Consider the following 20,725-nt stretch of genomic DNA (forward strand, 5'->3'; position numbering starts at 1 on the left):
AGAAATCGTGGGCGCTCCATCACTGGAGGTTTTTAAGGAGAGACTAGACAATCATTTGTCTGAGATGGTGTAGGTTCTCCTGCTTGAGTAGGGGGCTGGACTAGAAAACCTCCAAGGTCCCTTCCAACTCTATTCTATTCATTTAAAGAAGAGACTGGACTGCCATCTGTCAGAAATGGTGTAAGGTCTCCTGCTTGGGCAGGGGGTTGAACTAGATGACCTACAGGATCCCTTCCAACTCTGTTATTCTAATTCTAATTCTCAACCATCAGTGACTAGCGTAAGCTACAGTGATGTCACCTACCTGGTCATAACGTCCCTGCAAAAATGATAGCATTTGCGCCATGCAGATTACAGATGATGTCACTCTCTTCCATTCCCCCAGCTTTCTTTCATGAAAAGAAGGAGTATCAATCAGAATAGAACTGGAAGGGACCTTGGAGGTCTTCTAGTCCAGCCCCCTGCTCAAGCAGGAGACCCTATACCATTTCAGACAGGTGGCTGTCCTATCTCTTGTTGAAAGCCTCCAATGCAGACTGCCTTCAGATGTTGTGGGTGCTTCATCACTGGAGGCTTTCAAGAAGAGACTGGACAGCCATCTGTCAGAAATGGTATAGGGTCTCCTGCTTGCGTGGGGGGTTGGACTAGATGACCTCCAAGGTCCCTTCCAACTCTTCTCTTCTCTTCTCCTCTCGTCTCGTCTCGTCTACTCTATTCTTTCATTATTCTGTTCTGTTCTGTTATGTTGTATTCTTCCATTCCATATTTTCTCTTCTCTTCTCTTCTCTTCTCTTCTCTTCTCTTCTCTTCTCTTCTCTTCTCTTATTCTATTCTATTCTATTCTATTCTATTCTATTCTATTCTATTCTATTCTATTTCTTTACTCTATTCCTATTCTATTCTATTCTATTCTATTCTATTCTATTCTATTCTATTCTATTCTATTCTATTCTATTCTATTCTTTCATTATTCTGTTCTGTTCCATTCTTTCATTATTCTATTCTATTCTATTCTATTCTATTCTATTCTATTCTATTCTATTCTATTCTATTCTATTCTATTCTTCCATTCCATGTTTTCTCTTCTCTTCTATTCTATTTGCAAGCTTTTCCACTGATTAATTGTTCTCACTGTTAGAAAGTTTCTCCTTAATTCCAGGTTGCTTCTCTCCTTGGTTAGTTTCCATCCATTGTTTCTTGCCTGGCCTTCTAGTGCTCAGGAAAATAATTTGACCCCCTCTTCTTTGTGGCAGCCCCTCAAATATTGGAATACTGCGATCATGTCACCCCCAAGTCCTCCTTTTCTCTAGACTGGCCATATCCAATTCCTGCAACCGTTCTTCATACGTTTTTGTCTCCAGGCCTTTAATTGCTCTTCTTTGCACTTTTTCCCAAAGTCTTTTTTGTAATGTGGTAAGCAAAACTGGATGCAATATTCCAAGTGTGGCCTTACTAAGCATTTATAAAGCAGTGCTAATCCTTCACATGATTTTGGTTCTCTGCCTCTGTTTGTACAACCAGGGATTGTATTAGCTTTTTTGGCTGCTGCTGCACACTGCTGACTCATGTAGATAGCATCTTCCAATATCTCAGGGGCTGCCACAAAGAAGACGGGATCAACCTATTCTCCAAAGCACCTGAAGGCAGGACAAGAAGCAACAGATGGAAACCAATCAAGGAGAGAAGCAGTTAAAACTAAGGAGAAATTCCTTGACAGAACAGTTAATCAGTGGAACGACTTGCCTCTAGAAGTTGTGTGTGCATCACTGGAGTTTTTTAAAAAGTGGACAACCACTTGTCTGAAATGGTATAGGTCTAGGACAATGATGGTGAACCTTTTAGAGACCGAGTGCCCAAAATGCAACCTAAAATGTATCGTCGGGTGCCCAATTGGTGGGTGTGGCCCATTGGGTGGGTGTGGCCCATTGGGTGGGCATGGCCCATTGGGCGGGTATGGCTGCGGTGGTAACAGCAGACTGAGTGGCTCTAAAAAATTCAATCAATCAATTCCAACTTTGCGAGATCTTTTTTTCCCCCATGAGAAGTTGAAATTGATTGATTGATTGAAACTTTTTTTTTTTGTACATGGCGGCGGAGGCCTAAAGCGAAAAAGTTTTATAAAACCCAGCTGAAGGCCTAGGACAGAGGCGACGGCGCGCGTGCCCACAGAGAGGGCTCTGCGTGCCACCTGTGGCACGCGTGCCATAGGTTCGTCACCACAGGTATAGGATCTCTTGCTTGAGCAGGGGGTTGGACTAGAAGACTTCCAAGGTCCCTTCCAACTCTATTATTCTGTTATTCTATTACTCTTGAATCACAGAAAGCCCGCGTCTTAAGTAATCAAATTAATTCTACCAACTAATGCTTTGTAAGATATTTATAAAGCCCAGTAAAGTTCTCCTTGAAGGACCTTTGGGTGCCAAATAGGAGAAGCTAGAACATCGATGTTGTAAATGGTACACACTTTTCTTTTTTTCTGGTCAAAGCCCCAGGTTGCAGCAAAAGAGTTAAAAGAAACCCCCCATATGAGGCTCAGAAATCCTAGTTTTTCATTCTCCCTCAAAGAGGAGGGGGCAAGACCTGATCTGGAAAATGTCATCAATAAAAACTGCATTTCCGGGTGGGGGTATAAGATGCAGTTGCTTCTGTGGGTAAGGTTATACATTGCAACCAGATTTTAAAAAAGGGGCCATTAAAAAGGGGATCCCAACCTAATGGACAGGCTCATCAATCCAGCAAAGAAAGAGCTTCTGTTTTCTTGTGACCTTCGTAGTGGGCTCCAACAAGTGAAGAGGTCAGCTGGAGAGAAACCCCAAAATGGAAAAAAGGCTGTTCCTGGATGTTTTTTCCCCAATGAGAATTTGAATTCTCCAGGGTCAATGGATCCTATTTCAGACACATGATGTGACAGAGGGATAGAATCAAGATCACGTGAAGTATTAATACCACTCTTCAATACCTTGGTAAGGTCATACTTGGAATACGGCATCCAGTTTTGGTCACCACGATGTAAAAAAGATGTTGAGACTCTAGAAAGAGTACAGAGAAGAGCAACAAAGATGATCAGGGGACTGGAGGCTAAAACATATAAGGAACGGTTGCTAGAATTGGGTCTGTCTAGTTTAACGAAGAGAAGGACGAGGGGGGACATGATAGCAGTATTCCAATATCTCAGGGGCTGCCATAAAGAAGAGGGAATTAAGCTATTTTCCAAAGCACCTGAAGGCAGGACAAGAAGCAACGGGTGGAAACTAATCAAGGAGAGAAGCAACCTAGAACTAAGGAGAAACTTCCTGACAGTGAGAACAATTAATCAGTGGAACAGCTTGCCTCCAGAAGCAGTAAAGGCTCCAACACTGGAAGTTTTTAAGAAGAGACTGGACAGCCATTTGTCCGAAATGGTGTAGGGTTTCCTGCCTGAGCAGGGGGTTGGACTAGATGACCTCCAAGGTCCCTTCCAACTTTATTACTACTACTTTGAAGAGCTACAGTAACTTCCTGGAGAAGACTCTAACATTGGGTAGGATGGAAAGGACGAGAAGAGGACAACCCGCAACGAAGTGGATAGAATCAATTTCAGCAGTGTTTTTCAAACTTAGACACTTTCATACCTAAGGTGGGACTAGAACTCACCCCTCCTGGTGATTGGCCCAAAGTCACCCAGCCAGCTTTCATATCCAAGGTGGGACTAGAACTCACCATCTCCTGGTGATTGGTCCAAAGTCACCCAGTTGGCTTCCATTCCTAAGGCAGGACTAGAACTCACTGCCTCCTGGTTTCTAACCTGGTGCCTTTACCTCTAGACTCAACTGGATTTCACAGTTGCACCAATCCCAGAGCAACACAATTGCCTTCCTCTTTGAAATAAAATGCAACCAAGATCATGGCATCCGTCCCTCTCAGTTCCTGGCAAATAGATGGGGAAGAAATGGAGGTAGTGACAGATTTTATCTTCCTGGGCTCCAAGATCACCACAGATGGGGACTGCAGCCAAGAAATTAAAAGACGCTTGCTCCTGGGGAGGAAAGCTATGGCAAATCTAGACAGCATACTAAAAAGCAGAGATGTCACCCTGCCAACAAAAGTATGTACAATCAAGGCCATGGTTTTCCCAGTTGCAATGTATGGCTGTAAAAGTTGGACCATAAGAAAGACTGAGCGCCAAAGAATGGAGGCCTTTGGACTCTGGTACTGGAGAAGACTCCTGCGAGTCCCCTGGACTTCAAGGTGATCCAACCGGTCAGTTCTGGAGGAGATCAACCCTGACTGCTCTTTAGAAGGCCAGATCCTAAAGTTGAAACTCAAGTACTTTGGCCACCTAATGAGAAGGAAGGACTCACTGGAGAAGGGCCTAATGCTGGGAAAGATTGAGGGCAAGAGAAGAAGGGGACGACAGAGAATGAGGTGGCTGGATGGAGTCACTGAAGCATTAGGAGTGAGCTTAAATGGATTCCAGAAGATGGTAGAGGACAGGAAGGCCTGGAGGAACGTTGTCCATGGGGCCACGATGGTCGGACACAACTTCGCAACTAACAACAACAACTCAATTGTTTTTAAGTTTTGCTCTGCTCCAATGATTTCTTTTAGCAGAACAGGCTTTTATTGATAATTCTCTTTTTTCTCGTCTTCTTTTCCTCCTCCAGATTATTCTTAATTCCATGCACAAATACCAGCCCAGGTTGCACATAGTGAAAGCGGATGAAAACAACGCATTTGGCTCAAAGAACACAGCTTTTTGCACTCACGTCTTTCCAGAAACCTCCTTTATATCGGTGACATCCTACCAAAATCATAAGGTAGGTTTGTAGCTCACCTCAAACCCCACCCCCCTTTTTTTGCTTTGTGAATTCGATGTAGGATGCAAATTAAACATCAACAAGGTAAGGTTTTTTTAGAATGTCTTTAAATCTGAAAGAGTCAATTCATCTTCATCCCAGCAAGCTCATGTGAATTGTGAATTATCACTCTCAAAAATATGAAGTTTTCTTTTCCACAACTGTCTTGGTCATTTCCACATGTGCAGGCTGTGCACAGTCCAGAAATTAATTGTAGGCAGTACAGTATAATTTTTTCCCCTGTTTCTTCTGACCATATTTAAACATTGAATTTTTAATAGGACAGTATTGGGCCAAAATTAAATGAAAGCAAATTTTTTTTTTGTTCTCTCTCAAGAGTGGAGTTTAAATAAACCCCAAATTAAATTTCTACTTGAAATTCAGTTCAACGCCTGCTGATTTAATGGAAAAATCTAAATAATTTTTTGGCAACAACCTGGAGGAAATAGTTGCCCTTCATTGTTGTAATATTCATTTCAGGCTAGGCTACAGTATTGGGATTTTCTCTTCAGCGTCCCCGACCAATTATTAATCCAGTCTAATTCTGTTAAGTTTCATTTCCTCCAAAATGCTGAGAAATCAAACCTGCTCTCAAAAAATTAAAAATTAACTACTGAATAATTCTAGGATTCTCTGGATTGAGGAACGTTCTCCAGAAATTGTTCTATTCAAGACCTGTTATTATTGTTTTTAATGTTGTGCACTGCCTAGAATAGTGTTCCTTAATCTTGGTGGGGGGACTTCAGCTCCCAGAATTTCCTAGCCAGCCATGTTGTGGATTTTTAATGTAATATGCCTAGAGTCACTTATCTGTGAGTTGGACAGCCATATACATTTCTTTAATAAATAAATATATAAAATTTCTTGCAATTTGAACATGAAGAAAAGGTGGAGCCTTTTGTAAGGGACAAGGAAGTGGGGGGGGGGAGAAGTGGAATTAGAATGGAAGCCATTAGAAAAGATTTGTCCATTGCCTTGCCCATAGTTATCTTTCAATTATCAAAAAAGTCAAAATGGCAGTTAGAACATGGGGTTCAAGTCCCACACTTCAGAGCTGCAGAACCTGGACCACATCATTGTAGCTGCCATCTTGAGTTTTTGACACCAGCAAAAGATTGGAGCCCCGCCTTCTTTAGATGATTGAAACCCCACCTTCTCCAGGTGTTTGAAGCCCCATCCTCTCTAGATGATTGAAGCCCTACCCTCTCCGGGTGACTGAAGCCCCACCCTCTCCAGGTGTTTGAAGCCCCACCCTCTCCAGATGATTGAAGCCCCACCTTCTCTAGATGATTGAAGCCCCACCCTCTCTAGATGATTGAAGCCCCACCTTCTCTAAATGATTGAAGCCCCACCCTCTCCAGTGTTTGAAGCCCTATCCTCTCCAGGTGACTGAAGCCCCACCCTCTCCAGGTGTTTGAAGCACCACCCTTTTCAGATGATTAAAGCCCCACCTTCTCTAGATGATTGAAGCCCCACCCTCTCTAGATGATTGAAGCCCCACCTTCTCTAGATGATTGAAGCCCCACCTTCTCTAGATGATTGAAGCCCCACCTTCTTCAGATGATTGAAGCCCCACTCTCCAGATGATTGAAGCCCTGCCTTCTTAAATGATTGAAGCCCCACCCTCTCCAGATGATTGAAGCCCCACCCTCTTTTGCTTGCGTCAAAACCCTCAAGATGGAAGCCAGAACTATGCAGTCCAAGCTTTGACTTTGTTGCTCTCTCCCGGATCCTGTGGCTGCTTTCTTGAAATATTGTGGAAAGTTAGCATGAAGACAGACCTGGGATAGCAATAGCAATAGCGCTTAGACCAGTGGTTCTCAACCTGTGGGTCGGGACCCCATTTGGGGTCGAACGACCATTTCACGGGGGTCGCCAAACAAGGCTGTCCGCCATTTTTTCCCCCTTTTCTTTGGCCACGCCCCTGGCACCCGGTGATGTATAAGTGGTTGGGGGTCACCACAACATGGGGAACTGTATTATGGGGTCGCGGCATTAGAAAGGTTGAGAACCACTGGCTTAGACTTATATACCGCTTCACACTGCTTCACAGCCCTCTCTAAGCAGTTTACAGAATCAGTATCTTGCCCCTAATAATCTGGGTCCTCATTTTACCGATCTTGGAAGGATGGAAGGCTGAGTCGACCCTGAGTCGGTCAGGACTCAGCAAATTCGGAGTGAGAAAGAAAATTTTGAAAATGTTTCTCCTGTCAGATTCCAGAGCTGGGCCTGAGGCGGCTTTCCTTCACTTTCACCCTGCACGATCCACCCAAAAAAACAGAATTCCTTTGTTTTTCTTATAGGTAGTCCTTGACTTACAACCATTCATTTAGTGACTGTTCAAAGTTACAACCGCACTTTAAAAAGGGACTTATGACCGGTTTTCACACTTACGTCCATTGCCGCATCCCCATGGTCACATGATCAAAATTCAAATGCTTGGCAACTGGCATGTACTTATGACAGTTGCAGTGTCCTGCGGTCTTGTGATTCCCCCTTTGCGGCCTTTCTGACAAGGAAAGTCAGTTGGGGAACCCAGATTCACTTCACAGCCGTGTGACTCACTTAACAACTGCAGTGATTCACTTAACAACCGTGGCAAAAAGGGTCATAAAATGGGGCAAAACTCACTTAACAACTGTCTCGCTTAGGCTCAATTGTAGTCTAATTGTAGTCTAATTCTTGCTATACTTCATGAGGCACCCAACTGGAGCCAAGGACAATGAAGAAGGAGGGGGGGGCTGTGTTTTTCCATCCCCAACTTAAGCCTGAAATCTTTTCACAGAGGAAAAATCTGTTCCTGAGGGGTTTCCCCCCCCCAATTTGTCAGCTGATCGTTATTTATTTGCTACCGTCCATCAGCCGAGAGTCAGAAAGTCTTCCAGAATCTTCCGCAAATCGGTCTGACCCTGGTAAATCCAGGCCTGGTTTCCTTTTTACGGGGAGGGGGGGCACACCCGGGCTCTAAAAGGAGACCTCCAGATGCCTCCAAAGTCCTGGAAAAAAAGAGGATTGCAAGCTTAAAGAGCCATTAAATTTATGGAAGGAACTGGCCCTGCGAATTTTATTTTATTTTTGCCTCCCCTCCGGCGGCTTGCTTCCTGATCAAAATCCAAAGCACTGGCTTTAAAAAAATTGACAGGGTTCGTGTCATTTTAGGAAAAGCCAGGCCGGATACCGAAGTGGGGAGAAGGAAAAAAGGTCTGGGGTGGGGGTGGGGGTGGGAATGATCCTGCTTTAGCAGAAAACAGGCCAAAAAAAAAAAAAAAAAGCTTGATCAAGGCAGCAGCTAGGAGGAACCCGGAGCCCCTATAACTTGTTTCACCTGGGGCGGGATTGTCAGTTGCAAAGTGAAGCTGTCCAGAAGCCGCCTGCATTTTGAGGACCTTTAAGGAAAGGGATCAGCCTGAGGACCCTCTTAAAACGTCAGTCTTAAGGAGGGGGTAATATTTCTACATTAAATGAGGTTGAGACGTGGCTTTCTTAGCGCCCTGGCTTCAAAGCTGCTCTCCCGGCACTCCAGGAACAGATTGTTCCAGGCTTATTGGCTTCCATCTTTATAGGAATAAAGCAAAAAAAAAAAAAAAAAAAAAGTTCATTTGGTGCCTAATTGCGCAGAGAGAGAGAGAGACAAAAACCTGGATAAACATGAGATAAAAGAGATGGGTCTCTTCCTATCGCTGTGTGTCCCAAAGGTGCTTTTTCAAGAGGCAATTGTTTTGCCTTGAGGACGTTTTGCTTCTCATCCGAGAAGCTTCTTCGGTTCTGACTGAATGGTGGAGAAGGGAACTGAAGAAGAACCAAAGAAGCTTCTTTTTTTTTTTTATTAAAAGTTTTACAAATTACAATATAAACCCCTCCCACCCAATCCCACCCCTCCCCCACTTCCCAGAGCTGATTACAGGGTAACAAATAAACAAGCATAATCTAACTAACATTAACCAACTATACTATCAATCAAAACCATAACACACTTTTAACTCCTTTTCAAAGCAAATATTAACAAATCAAAAACGAAAATAATAATATAATTAAAACTATTAATAATTATCTAAAATCTACTCATATGCAAAATAAACCGAAGAAGCTTCTTAGATGAGAAGCGAAATCTCTTCAAAGAAAAACAAAGAAAGTTCAGTTGCTTTTTGAAAAAGCATCTTTCGGACAAACGTGACCTGGAGGACGGAGAATCACCAGAGACTCCTATCATTATGATTATTTTGATAGCGGAAGTCCTCGATTTACAAGCATTTGTTTAGCGAGCATTCAGAGTCACAACAGCGTGGGAAAAAAGTGATATCCAATCAGTACCCACACGTACAACCATTGCAGCATCCCCATGGTCATGTGATTGAAATGTGGGCGCCACTGGGATGTTATTCACAACGGTGGCAGCGTCCGGGGTCACGTGATTTTTGGAATGTTGTCATACAAATAATGGGCAGACTGTTGCTCCCTTTCTCGTTGCAAATCAACCCTGAGTGCACTTTCTTTGAGCATGACAGGATTAGCTCAGTGAGACATGTTAAATAGCATAGCAATAGCACTTAGACCAGTGGTTCTCAACCTGTGGGTCGGGACCCCATTTGGGGTCGAACGGCCATTTCACGGGGGTCGCCAAACAACGCAGTCCGCCATTTTTTTCCCCTCAGCTGTGCTACTCCCTTTTATTCTATTGGCTTTTGAAAGCCAATAGAATAGACTCTCTTGAATAGAGTCTAATTCTATTGGCTTTCAAAAGCCAATAGGAATTGTCCAGGCTGTCTCTGCCCTGCTGAGCCCGCCAAAAGTCCCAGTCTGCAAACGGTGCTGCATCAGTTGAGTAGTCCTCGACTTACGACTGGTTGAGTAGTCCCCGACTTATGACCGGTTGGGGGTCGCGGCATTAAAAAGGTTGAGAACCACTGACTTAGACTTATATACCGCTTCACAGTGCTTTACAGCCCTCTCTAAGCAGTTTACAGAGTTGGTTCCCCAACAATCTGGGTCCTCATTTTACTGACCTCGGAAGAATGGAAGGCTGAGTCCGCCTTGAGCCGGTCAGGATCGAACTGCTGGCAGTGGGCAGAGTCAGCCTGCAATACCACATTCTAACCACTGCACCACCATGAGAAGGAAGGAAGGAAGGGAGGGAGGGAGGGAGGGAGGGAGGAAGGAAGGAGGGAGGGAAGGAGAAAAGGGATTGAAAGAAGGAAAGGAAGGAAGGAAGCAATAGCAATAGCACTTAGACTTATATACCGCTTCACAGTGCTTTACAGCCCTCTCTAAGCGGCTTAGAGAGTCAGCCTATGACCCCCAACAATCTGGATCCTCATTTTACCATCTCAGAAGAATGGAAGGCTGAGTCAATCTTGAGCCAGTCAGGATCGAACTGCTGGCAGTTGGCAGAATTAGCTTGCAATACCACATTCTAACCACTGCGCCACCATGAGAAGGAAGGAAGGAAGGAAGGAAGGAAGGAAGGAAGGAAGGAAGGAAGGAAGGAAGGAAGGAAGTAGAAAAGGGAGGGAGAAAAGGAAGGAGGAAGGGAAGGAGAAAAGGGAGGGAAAGAAGGAAAGGAAGGAAGCAATAGCAATAGCACTTAGACTTATATACCACTTCACAGAGCTTTACAGCCCTCTCTAAGCGGCTTAGAAAGTCAGCCTATGGCCCCCAACAATCTGGGTCCTTATTTTACTGACCTCGGAAGGAGGGAAGGCTGAGTCAACCTTGAGCCGGTCAAGATCGAACTGCTGGCGTTGGCAGAATTAGCCTGCAATACTGCACTCTAACCACTGCGCCACCACAGGCCTTAACACAGTGTGACAGGATTTTTATTTATTTATTTTTGCTCGAGGTTCATCAGCACCTGGGTTGAGGACCACCCTGGGGGGGGGGGAGGGAGAAGCCCGATCTAGTGAACTTCCTGTGAATGGGAAGTGTGAAGTAATATAAGAGCACATCAGGAAGTGGTCCAGAATCCCCATTGTGTCTATGACCAGAGTAGGCCAATTCGGGCCTCTGCTTTCTTGGACTTTGATTATTCTTTTTTGGACAGGGTTTATTTTCTCTTTCCGAAAAAAGAAAGCAGTTTATTTTTACTATCGAGCACTCGGCTGCCTCAGATTAAGCCAAGGTGCACAAAATTCCACGTCAAAACTGAGATGCTGCCTTAACTTGGAATGTTGGTTTTAAGTATTGGATCGTAGCTTCCTTGTGGCAAAAATGGAGAACTCTGGTGTTCCTGAATCCACACAAGGATGCTAGTTGGGGATTTTTGGGAGTTAAAGTCCACTCATCTTAAAGTGTTACCTGTAGTGTGTTCTGGATGGCATTCAGAGGGATGAGGAAAAACTTTATTTTGCTTGCCCCTTTTTCGTGATTTTTTTTAAAAAAACTACTTTTCCCAGTAGCTTAGTACGATACGTTTTAAGACTCACTGTGGGTCTATTAAAGTTCTCCCTATCGTGTCAAGGGCTGAGAGGGTAAGCAAGAGGAGTAAAATAAATAACTATCCCACCAAGAATAAGAGCAGAAGGACTCCGGGTTGTGCGTAACACTAAGCAATGGAGGGGAAAAGGGAACTTGGTTGTAAATCTCTTGTAGCGAGAAGCCCGGAAGAGGGAGATGGAAAAAGAGCTTCCCAGCCAGAAAATTCTGCCAGCTGCAGCTGGGAAGCGCTTCTTGTGAATATCATCAAAAAAAAATAAAACAAAACCAAGTTAAGATAAGTTCGGCTCCATGCTGGTTTACAGGGAGAGCAATGATCTTTTGTGGTCTGCAGAGATTTATTAAGAGTGGGAAGCCCTCATCTCCAGTAAGAAGATAGTTTTTGAGGCATTGCTTGAGGAACATCTGCAGGGGATGGTCAAGCTCCCGCTGTGGGATTTCCAAGTGGTCTCCTATCCTCCCATCCTCCTTAGCATTGGAGATCAGACAAGGTTGATTCAAGACTGCCACCTTCTGTTGATCGAAGGAACAGGCGAGGTTACAAATGTAATCTCCGTTCATTTTATTTTATTTTTTTTTGTAACATATTTCATTGATTTTTTAAAAAAACATAAATCACTTAATAATTGGTGAACAGTGTGTTGTCTGGGTTACCTTTGTAAAACAATCACTAACAATTGGTTTCTATAATCCATAATCCACGTAGTAGTATTAGTTGATTTCCTCTTTTCCCAAAATATCTTCTTTTGCAAACCTTGAGTTAATACAATTCTTATCGTTTTGATAGATAGCAATTAAATATATAATTTAGGGCCTCTTCCTATCACTGTGTGTCCCAAAGATGCTTTTTCAAGAGGCAACTGGACTTCGTTTGTTTTGCCTTGAGGATGTTTTGCATCTCATCCAAGAAGCTCCTTCGGTTCTGAGTGAATGGTGGAGAAGGGAAATGAAGAAGAACCGAAGAAGCTTCTTAGATGAGAAGCGAAATGTCTTCAAAGAAAAATAAAGGAAGTTCAGTTGCCTTTTGAAAAAGCACCTTTGGGACAAACGTGACCTGGAGGACGGAGAATCACCAGAGATCCCTGTCATTATGATTATTTTGATAGCGGAAGTCCTCGACTTACAAGCATTTGTTTAGCGACCATTCAAAGTTACAACAGCGTGGGAAAAAAAGTGATATCCAATCAGTACTCACATGTACAACCACTGCAGCATCCCCATGGTCATGTGATCAAAATGTGGGCGCCACTGGCATGTTATTCACAATGGTGGCAGCGTCCGGGCTCACGTGATTCTTGGAATGTTGTCGTGCACTCGGTCTTACAAACAATGGGCAGACTGTTTGCTCCCTTTCTCGTTGTGAATCAGCCCTGAGTGCAGTTTCTTTGAGCATGACAGGATTAGCTCAGTGAGACACGTTAAATAGCCTTTGAGGAAATATAATATTCTGCCCTTTTAATATTTCTTTCTCTGGGGGGCTGACTTCCAACAGGCCATTCTTGGAGGATTTCAAGCAAGGTTGGGCAGCTATTTGTCTGGAATAGTATAGGGTTCCTCCTTGGATGGGGGGGGGGCTGGACTAGAAGACCTCAAGGTCCCTTCAAGCCCTATGATTCTAGGATTCTTTTGGCCTGCCAAGACCACAGGCAATGGACCAGCTGTGTGGCGGTTATAGCAAAGGCTGAACTTTTTGGCTGTTTCTTTTTTCCATTTTGGGGAGTCAGGCAGAGGGAAGTAAAGCAAAACAGATGGAGCTGTAAGATTCCTATTATCTATTTCTAAAGCCCCAAATTGGGCTGTCAACATTCGTTGTCTGCCAAATTTCATCAGCGCAATCTTGGTGGGATGCTGGGTCAAGTAAATTCGGGAGGGGAGGCCTTCCCGGTCCCCAAGAGTGGTGTGAGAAGGGGATATTTTGTTTATTACTTTTTAAGCAATAATAATTGCTTCATAAGCAATAATAATAAGCAATAATAATTGCTTTATAAGCAATTCAAAGCAGCAAACGTAAAACTCCTTTCTCGTATTTTACTCACAACAACAACCCTATAAGTTGGGTTAGGCCAGGGGTAGGCAACCTTGGCTCTTTTATGACTCATGGACTTCAACTCCCACAATTCCTGAGCATAGTTGGCTCAGGAATTCTGGGAGTTGAAGTCCACGAGTCATAAAAGAGCCAAAGTTGCCTACCCCTAGGTTAGACTGAGAGTGTGACTGGACCAAAGTCATCAAGCAGGCTGTCATGCCTAAGATGGAACTACAACTCACCATCTCCTGGTGATTGGCTTAAAGCAGGGGTGTCAAACTGCCAGCCCGCGGGCCGGACGCATCATGCGAAAGCCGCGCCCACCCCATTGCCGGCAATGGCAAAACTGTCCTGATACGTTGCACGATGTCACGGGTTTGACATGTCTGACTTAAAGTCACCCAGTGGGCTTTCATGCTTAAGAAAGAACCAGAACTCACCGTCTCCTGGTGATTGGCTTAAGGTTACCCAGTTGGCTTTTATGCTTAAGATGGAACTAGAACTCACAGTCTCCTGGTGATTGGCTTAAAGTCACCCAGTTGGCTTTCATGCTTAAGATGGAACTAGAACTCACAGTCTCCTGGTGATTGGCTTAAAGTCACCCAGTTGGCTTTCATGCTTAAGATGGAACTAGAACTCACTGTCTCCTGGTGATTGGCTTTAAGGCACCCAGTGGGCTTTCATGCCTAAGATGGAACTAGAACTCACAGTCTCCTGGTGATTGGCTTAAAGCAGTGGTTCTCAACCTGTGGGTCGGGACCCCATTTGGGGTCGAATGACCATTTCACGGGGGTCGCCAAACCACGCTGTCCGCCATTTTTTTCCCTTTTCCCTAGCTGTCCTACTCCCTCTTATTGATGGCCACACACCCACTTGGGGGTCACCACAACATGGGGAACTGTATTATGGGGTCACGGTATTAGAAAGGTTGAGAACCACTGGCTTAAAGTCACCCAGTTGGCTTTCACGCTTAAGATGGAACTAGAACTCACCATCTGCTGATTGGCTTAAAGTCACCCAATTGGCTTTCATACTTAAGATGGAACTAGAATTCACTGTCTCCTGGTGATTGGCTTAAACTCACCCAGTTGGCTTTCATGTCTAAGATGGAACTAGAACTCACAGTCTCCTGGAGATTGGCTTAAAGTCACCCAGCTGGCTTTCCCGCTTAAGATGGAACTAGAACTCACCATCTGCTGATTGGCTTAAAGTCACCCAATTGGCTTTCATGCTTAAGATGGAACTAGAACTCACTGTCTCCTGGTGACTGGCTTAAAGTCAACCAGATTCATGCCAAAGGTGGAAACAACAACACTGAAGAAAGTGATGTATGGCCAATTTTCACACTTACGACTGTCGTAGCACCTCGACGGTCACATGATCCAAATTCAGGTACCTGGCAGTGTCTCTGGGTCATGTGATCACCCTTTGCAACCTTCCCAGCCGGCTTCCCACAAGCAAAGTCAGTGGGGGGAGCTTGACTTGCTTAATGACCGCATGATTCATTTAACAACTGCAGCGATTCGCTTAACTGCTGTGGCAAAAAGCTCGTAAAAATGGGGCAAAAGCCATTTATACCAACTGCCTCATTTAGCAACTGAAATTTTGGACTGAATTGCAGTTGTAAGCCGAGGACGACCTATAACAGGCTCCACATCCTGATCAAGTTTGACATTTCCTGTTCTTAAAGTGCCAAAGCTTAAGAATCCTGAGTTGTGTCAAACTGGATGTAACTTTTTCTTCTTTCCCTCGACAGATCACCCAGCTGAAGATAGAGAATAACCCGTTTGCCAAAGGCTTTCGAGGGAGCGACGACACCGATCTCCGCGTGGCAAGATTACAAAGGTGGGATAAAAGGGAAATTTTGAAAAAAGCAAGGTTCTTCATTTAGGCAAGAAAAACCAAATGCACAAGTACAGCATAGGTGGCACCATGCTCAATAGTAGTAACTGTGAGAGGGACCTCGGAGTCCTAGTAGACAATCACCTAAATATGAGCCAGCAGTGTGCTGCAGCTACCAAAAAGGCCAACACGGTGCTAGGCTGCATTAACAGAGGGATAGAATCAAGATCACGTGAAGTATTAATACCACTCTTCAATGCCTTGGTAAGGCCACACTTGGAATACTGCATCCAGTTTTGGTCACCACGATGTAAAAAAGATGTTGAGACTCTAGAAAGAGTACAGAGAAGAGCAACAAAGATGATTAGGGGACTGGAGGCTAAAACATATAAGGAACGTTTGCTAGAATTGGGTATGTCTAGTTTAACAAAGAGAAGGACAAGGGGGGACATGATAGCAGTATTCCAATATCTCAGGGGCTGCCATAAAGAAGAGGGAATTAAGCTATTTTCCAAAGCACCTGAAGGCATGACAAGAAGCAACGGGTGGAAACTAATCAAGGAGAGAAGCAACCTAGAACTAAGGAGAAACTTCCTGACAGTGAGAACAATTAATCAGTGGAACAGCCTGCCTCCAGAAGCAGTAAATGCTCCAACACTGGAAGTTTTTAAGAAGAGAGTGGACAGCCATTTGTCCGAAATGGTGTAGGGTTTCCTGCCTGAGCAGGGGGTTGGACTAGATGACCTCCAAGATCCCTTCCAACTTTACTACTATTACTATTACTAGACATTCCCAATTCCAGCAACCGTTCTTCGTATGTTTTGGCCTCCAGTCCCCTGATCATCTTTGTTGCTCTTCTTTGCACTCTTTCTAGAATCTCAACATTTTTAATAGTGTGGTGACCAAAACTGGTTGCAGTATAATAATAACAATAAGAACAGCAGCAGCAGCAACAACAACAACAACAACAACAATAAAGTTGGAAGGGACATTGGAGGTCATCTAGTCCAACCCCCTGCTGAGGCAGGAAACCCTATACCATTCCAGATAAATGGCTGTCCAGACTCTTCTTAAAAACTTTCAGTGTTGGAGCATTCACCGCTTCTGGAGACAGGTTGTTCCACTGGTTAATTGTTCTCACTGTCAGGAAATTTCTCCTTAGTTCTAGGTTGCTTCTCTCTTTGATTAGTTTCCATCCGTTGCTTCTTGTCCTGCCTTCAGGTGCTTTGGAGAAGAGCTTGACTCCCTCTTCTTTGGGGCAGCCCCTCAGATACTGGAATGCTGCTATCATGTCCCCCCTCGTCCTTCTCTTCATTAAACTAGACAGACCCAATTCCAGCAACTGTTCTTTATATATTTTAGCCTCCAGTCCCCTAATCACCTTTGTTGCTCTTCTCTGCACTTTTTCTAGAGTCTCAACATCTTTTTGATATTGTGGCGCCCAAACTGGATGCCATATTCCAAGTGTGGTATTCTAGGTGTGATCTTACTAAGGCTTTATAGAGTGATAGTAGTACCTCCCATGATCTTGATTGAATCTCTCTGTTAATGCAACTTAGGATTGCCTTGGCTTTTTTGGCTGCCGCTGTTCGGCCCAGAGGCCTCTGACTTCTCTCAACCTGGGAGATTTACTGTCTAAAGCACAGCTCAGTTCTTGAAATTTGGGTGGCCCCAGGCAGAACACCTCACCCTGAATCTGTTTCCCATCTGTATTGCACATGGCATTGATTCATAGTCCACTTCTGCCAAGTCCATATGGGCCTTCGTCCAAGCAGCATGTTGCATACTGCAGAACTTTGCACACTGTAAAGCATTTGGCCCTTGGGAAGGACTGAGGCCACAGATGCTTTGCAAAGAAAGCTGAGGGTGCAAATGGACAACATAAGATACCAGGGATATAGGCTACAGGACAGTGGTCCCCAACTTTTGCAGTTTGGCAGCCCGGCGGGGGGGGGGAAGAGGGGAATTGGGCTGCATGAGCGATAGCCAGGTGTGCAGCTCGACTTGCGTGAGCGGCAGGCCGACGCGCATGTGCCTGCACAGGCAGCTCTACTGCAAGCGGAGCTGCGTGCACACGCGCATAAACAGCGGCCCATCGCTTGCACGAGTTGAGCTGCGCGTGCACATGTGTGCGGTGGCCCGTGGTCCGGTTGTGAATTGGCTGTGGCCCGGGGGTTGGGGACCCCTGTGGTAGGAGATGACAGTAGGAGAGAGGATTTAATCAAGGAGAGAAGCAACCTAGAACTAAGAAGAAATTCCTGATAGTTAGAACAATTGACCAGTGGAACAACCTGCCTCCAGAAGCTGTGAATGCTCCAACACTGGAAGCTTTTAAGAAGAGACTGGACAGCCATTTGTCTGAAATGGTATAGGGTTTCCTGCCCGAGCAGGGGGGTGGACTAGAAGACCTCCAAGGTCCCTTCCAACTCTGCTATTCTATTCTATTCTATTCTATTCTATTCTATTCTATTCTATTCTATTCTATTCTATTCTATTCTATTCTATTCTCAATAAAGATTCTGTTCTGTTCTATTCTATTCTCAATAAAGGTTCTATTCTATTCTACTCTGTTCTATTCTGTTCTATTCTTAATAAAGATTCTATTCTATTCTATTCTATTCTATTCTATTCTATTCTATTCTATTCTATTCTATTCTATTCTGCTTTCCCAGTCAGTTCTTTGCACATACCACGTGGTATTCTACTGCTACATCTAGTAAATTTTGAAAGTAACTACAAAGTTACAGATTCCCAAATAAGAATCTATTTATTTCACCACTGTCCCCTATAAAGTAGTCCTTGACTTACAACCATATAAGACCTAACTGGAAAATAAACCCTAATGCGTCTTTTCGAGCAAAAATTAATACAAGACCCGGTCTAATTTTTGGGAAAATACAGTTTGTAGGTCAGAGGCTTTTGCACCAAACAATGTAATGAGTCCATTGCATCAAATATTTCTCGAATTTCCACAGCTAGAACGTAGAACACAGAGTAATACAGTTGGAAGGGACCTTAGAGGTCTTCTAGTCCAACCCCCTATTCGAGCAGGAAACCTTATACAAGTATTCATTAGAGCACGCTTGTTAAATGAATGTGGCTTTCCCCCATTGACTTTGCTGGTCAGAAGGTCACAAAACAGGATCACGTGACCTTGGGACACTGCAACCGTCGTAAATATGAGTCCGTTGCCGAGCGTCTGAATGAACTGTGGCATGAAAGGTTGTAAAAGGAGTCCCAAAGGTGCTTTTCCAAGAGGTAACTGGACTTCCTTGTTTTTCCTTTGAAGACATTTCGCTTCTCCTCCCAGAAGCTTCTTCAGCTCTGACTGGATGGTGGGGAATGGAAGTATTTATACTCCTTGCAGACAGCCGGTCATTTGCACTCTTTCAGAGAGTCGTTGAGGCCATTTGGAGCTATCTGCAAAGAGTATAAATATTTTCTCTCTTCTTTTTTTGTACATTTTTATTGATTTTCTAATATTACCTTTAACTATTTGAAAGCAACGTGGTGGCTGGGTACAATAATTCTGTTACACATAAATATCACTGGTACAGATCTCAAACTGTTACAATCCCCATTCCTTCTCTTTCGCCCTTAATATCTACTGTTTCGTATCTTAACGAATACAATTCTTGTTCTGTCCATCAGACAGAAAGTAACTTTCTAACATTTATCAATCATTTTTAGTTAATATGTACCTTAGTTCAGTGATGGCGAACCTTTTAGAGACCGAGTGCCCAAACTGCAACCCAACACCCACTTATTTATCGCCCGGTGTCAGGTGGGCATGGCCCCTGGGTGGGCGTGGCTGTGGTGGTCATGGCAGATTGGGTGGGTGTGGCCAAGGTAGGCGTAATCACCTCAATGTTGCTCGTGGGAGGGACACCTGTGGAGGCTGGGCAGGGTTGGGGGAGGTCCAGGGGGTCTCTGGCAGGTGGGGCAGTGGGCAGGAGGCTCGTCCTGCAGGGAGAGGCAAGGCAACGTGAGGCAGGGCGGGGGTGCTATTGTCACAGGGCAAGGCGAGGCAGGGGCCGGGCGGCCACTGCCTGACACCATCGGCCCCTGCACATTCCAGATGTTGGCTTTTCTCAAATGCAAAGTCTGCCAAAATTAATGCATCCACTTTTTTTTCCTTTGACTCCATGAATTAAGTTTCCTTTATATAAAAAAATAAAATAACAAAAAGGCCCAGCATATTTTAACATGAGATTTACAGATAGTCCTCAATTTACTAGTCTAAAGAAAAGAAGAAACGGGTGACAGGATAGCAATATTCCAATATCTGAGGGGCTGCCAGAAAGAAGAAGGTGTCAAACTATTCTCCAAAGCACCAGAGGGCAGGACAAGAAACAATGGTTGGAAACTGATCAGGAAAGAAGTAACCTGGAATTAAGGAGAATGTTCCTAACAGTGAGGACAATTAATCAGTGGAACAGCTTGCCCCCAGAAATCGTGGACACTCTATCACTGGAGATTTTTAAGAAGAAACTGGACAGTCACTTGTCTGAAACAGTATAGATTCTCCTGCTCAAGCAGGGGCTGGACTAGAAGACCTCCAAGGTCCCTCCCAGCTTCTATTCTATTCTGTTCTGTTCTAATTCTATTCTATTCTATTCTCAATAAAGATTCTATTCTATTCTATTCTATTCTCAGTAAAGATTCTATTCTATTCTATTCTCAATAAAGGTTCTATTCTATTCTATTCTAAATAAAAATTCTATTCTATTCTATTCTATTCTCAATAAAGATTCTATTCTATTCTATTCTATTCTAAATAAAAATTCTATTCTATTCTATTCTATTCTAAATAAAAATTCTATTCTATTCTATTCTATTCTCAATAAAGATTCTATTCTATTCTATTTTCTATTCTATTCTATTCTATTCTATTCTATTCTATTCTATTCTATTCTATTCTATTCTATTCTATTCTATTCTATTCTATTCTATTCTAAATAGAATAGGTGCTGGGATGCATCCAGCCATGTGGGACCTTGGCAAGTTAGCAGGCGGCTGGTTGAAGAGGGACAGTTGCCATCTCCAGGGCATGGCGCACGTGCCCACAAAGAGGGCTCTGAGTGCCGCCTCTGGCACGCATGCCATAGGTTCGCCACCACTGCCTTAGTTGTTTTAACTTTCAGTCTTTAGACAATCAATGACCTAATCCATTTTTCTCAATTTTAGTTTTCTGTTAATATTTAAATTTAACGTTTAATGATGATCATTTCCACACTTTAGATGACCCCAGTTCCTTTATCATCATTCTTCCCAAAGTCTAATATTCCAGATACACATCTTATCTACATAAGTTCTCACCATCTACATCAACAAGTTAATAATGCAATAATAGTATAGAACGGTGGTTCTCGACCTGTGGGTCGGGACCCCATTTGGGGTCGAACGACCATTTCACGGGGGTCACCAAACAACGCAGTCTGCCATTTTTCCCCCCTTTTCCTTGGCTGTGCTACTCACTTTTATTCTATTGGCTTTTGAAAGCCAATAGAATAGACTCTCCTGAATAGAGTCTAATTCTATTGGCTTTCAAAAGCCAATAGGAATTGTCCAGGATGTCTCTGCCCTGCTGAGC

At 43.8% G+C, this 20,725-nt stretch overlaps 1 protein-coding gene across 2 annotated transcripts in view; it reads left to right on the forward strand.

Annotated features, from left to right (window-relative positions):
• Positions 1-20,725, forward strand: part of TBX4 (T-box transcription factor 4) — an 80,920-nt gene that overhangs the window by 52,291 nt on the left and 7,904 nt on the right. For both annotated transcript variants that reach the window (XM_039320849.1, XM_039320850.1), the window contains exons 6-7: positions 4,644-4,796; positions 15,047-15,135. In XM_039320849.1, coding sequence (XP_039176783.1) covers positions 4,644-4,796; positions 15,047-15,135 — 242 coding nt within the window. The remainder of the gene's footprint in view (positions 1-4,643; positions 4,797-15,046; positions 15,136-20,725) is intronic.

Source organism: Crotalus tigris, unplaced genomic scaffold (genome assembly GCF_016545835.1).
Source record: "Crotalus tigris isolate CLP2741 ecotype Arizona unplaced genomic scaffold, ASM1654583v1 scf7180000023712.884563, whole genome shotgun sequence".
Lineage (NCBI taxonomy): Eukaryota > Metazoa > Chordata > Lepidosauria > Squamata > Viperidae > Crotalus > Crotalus tigris.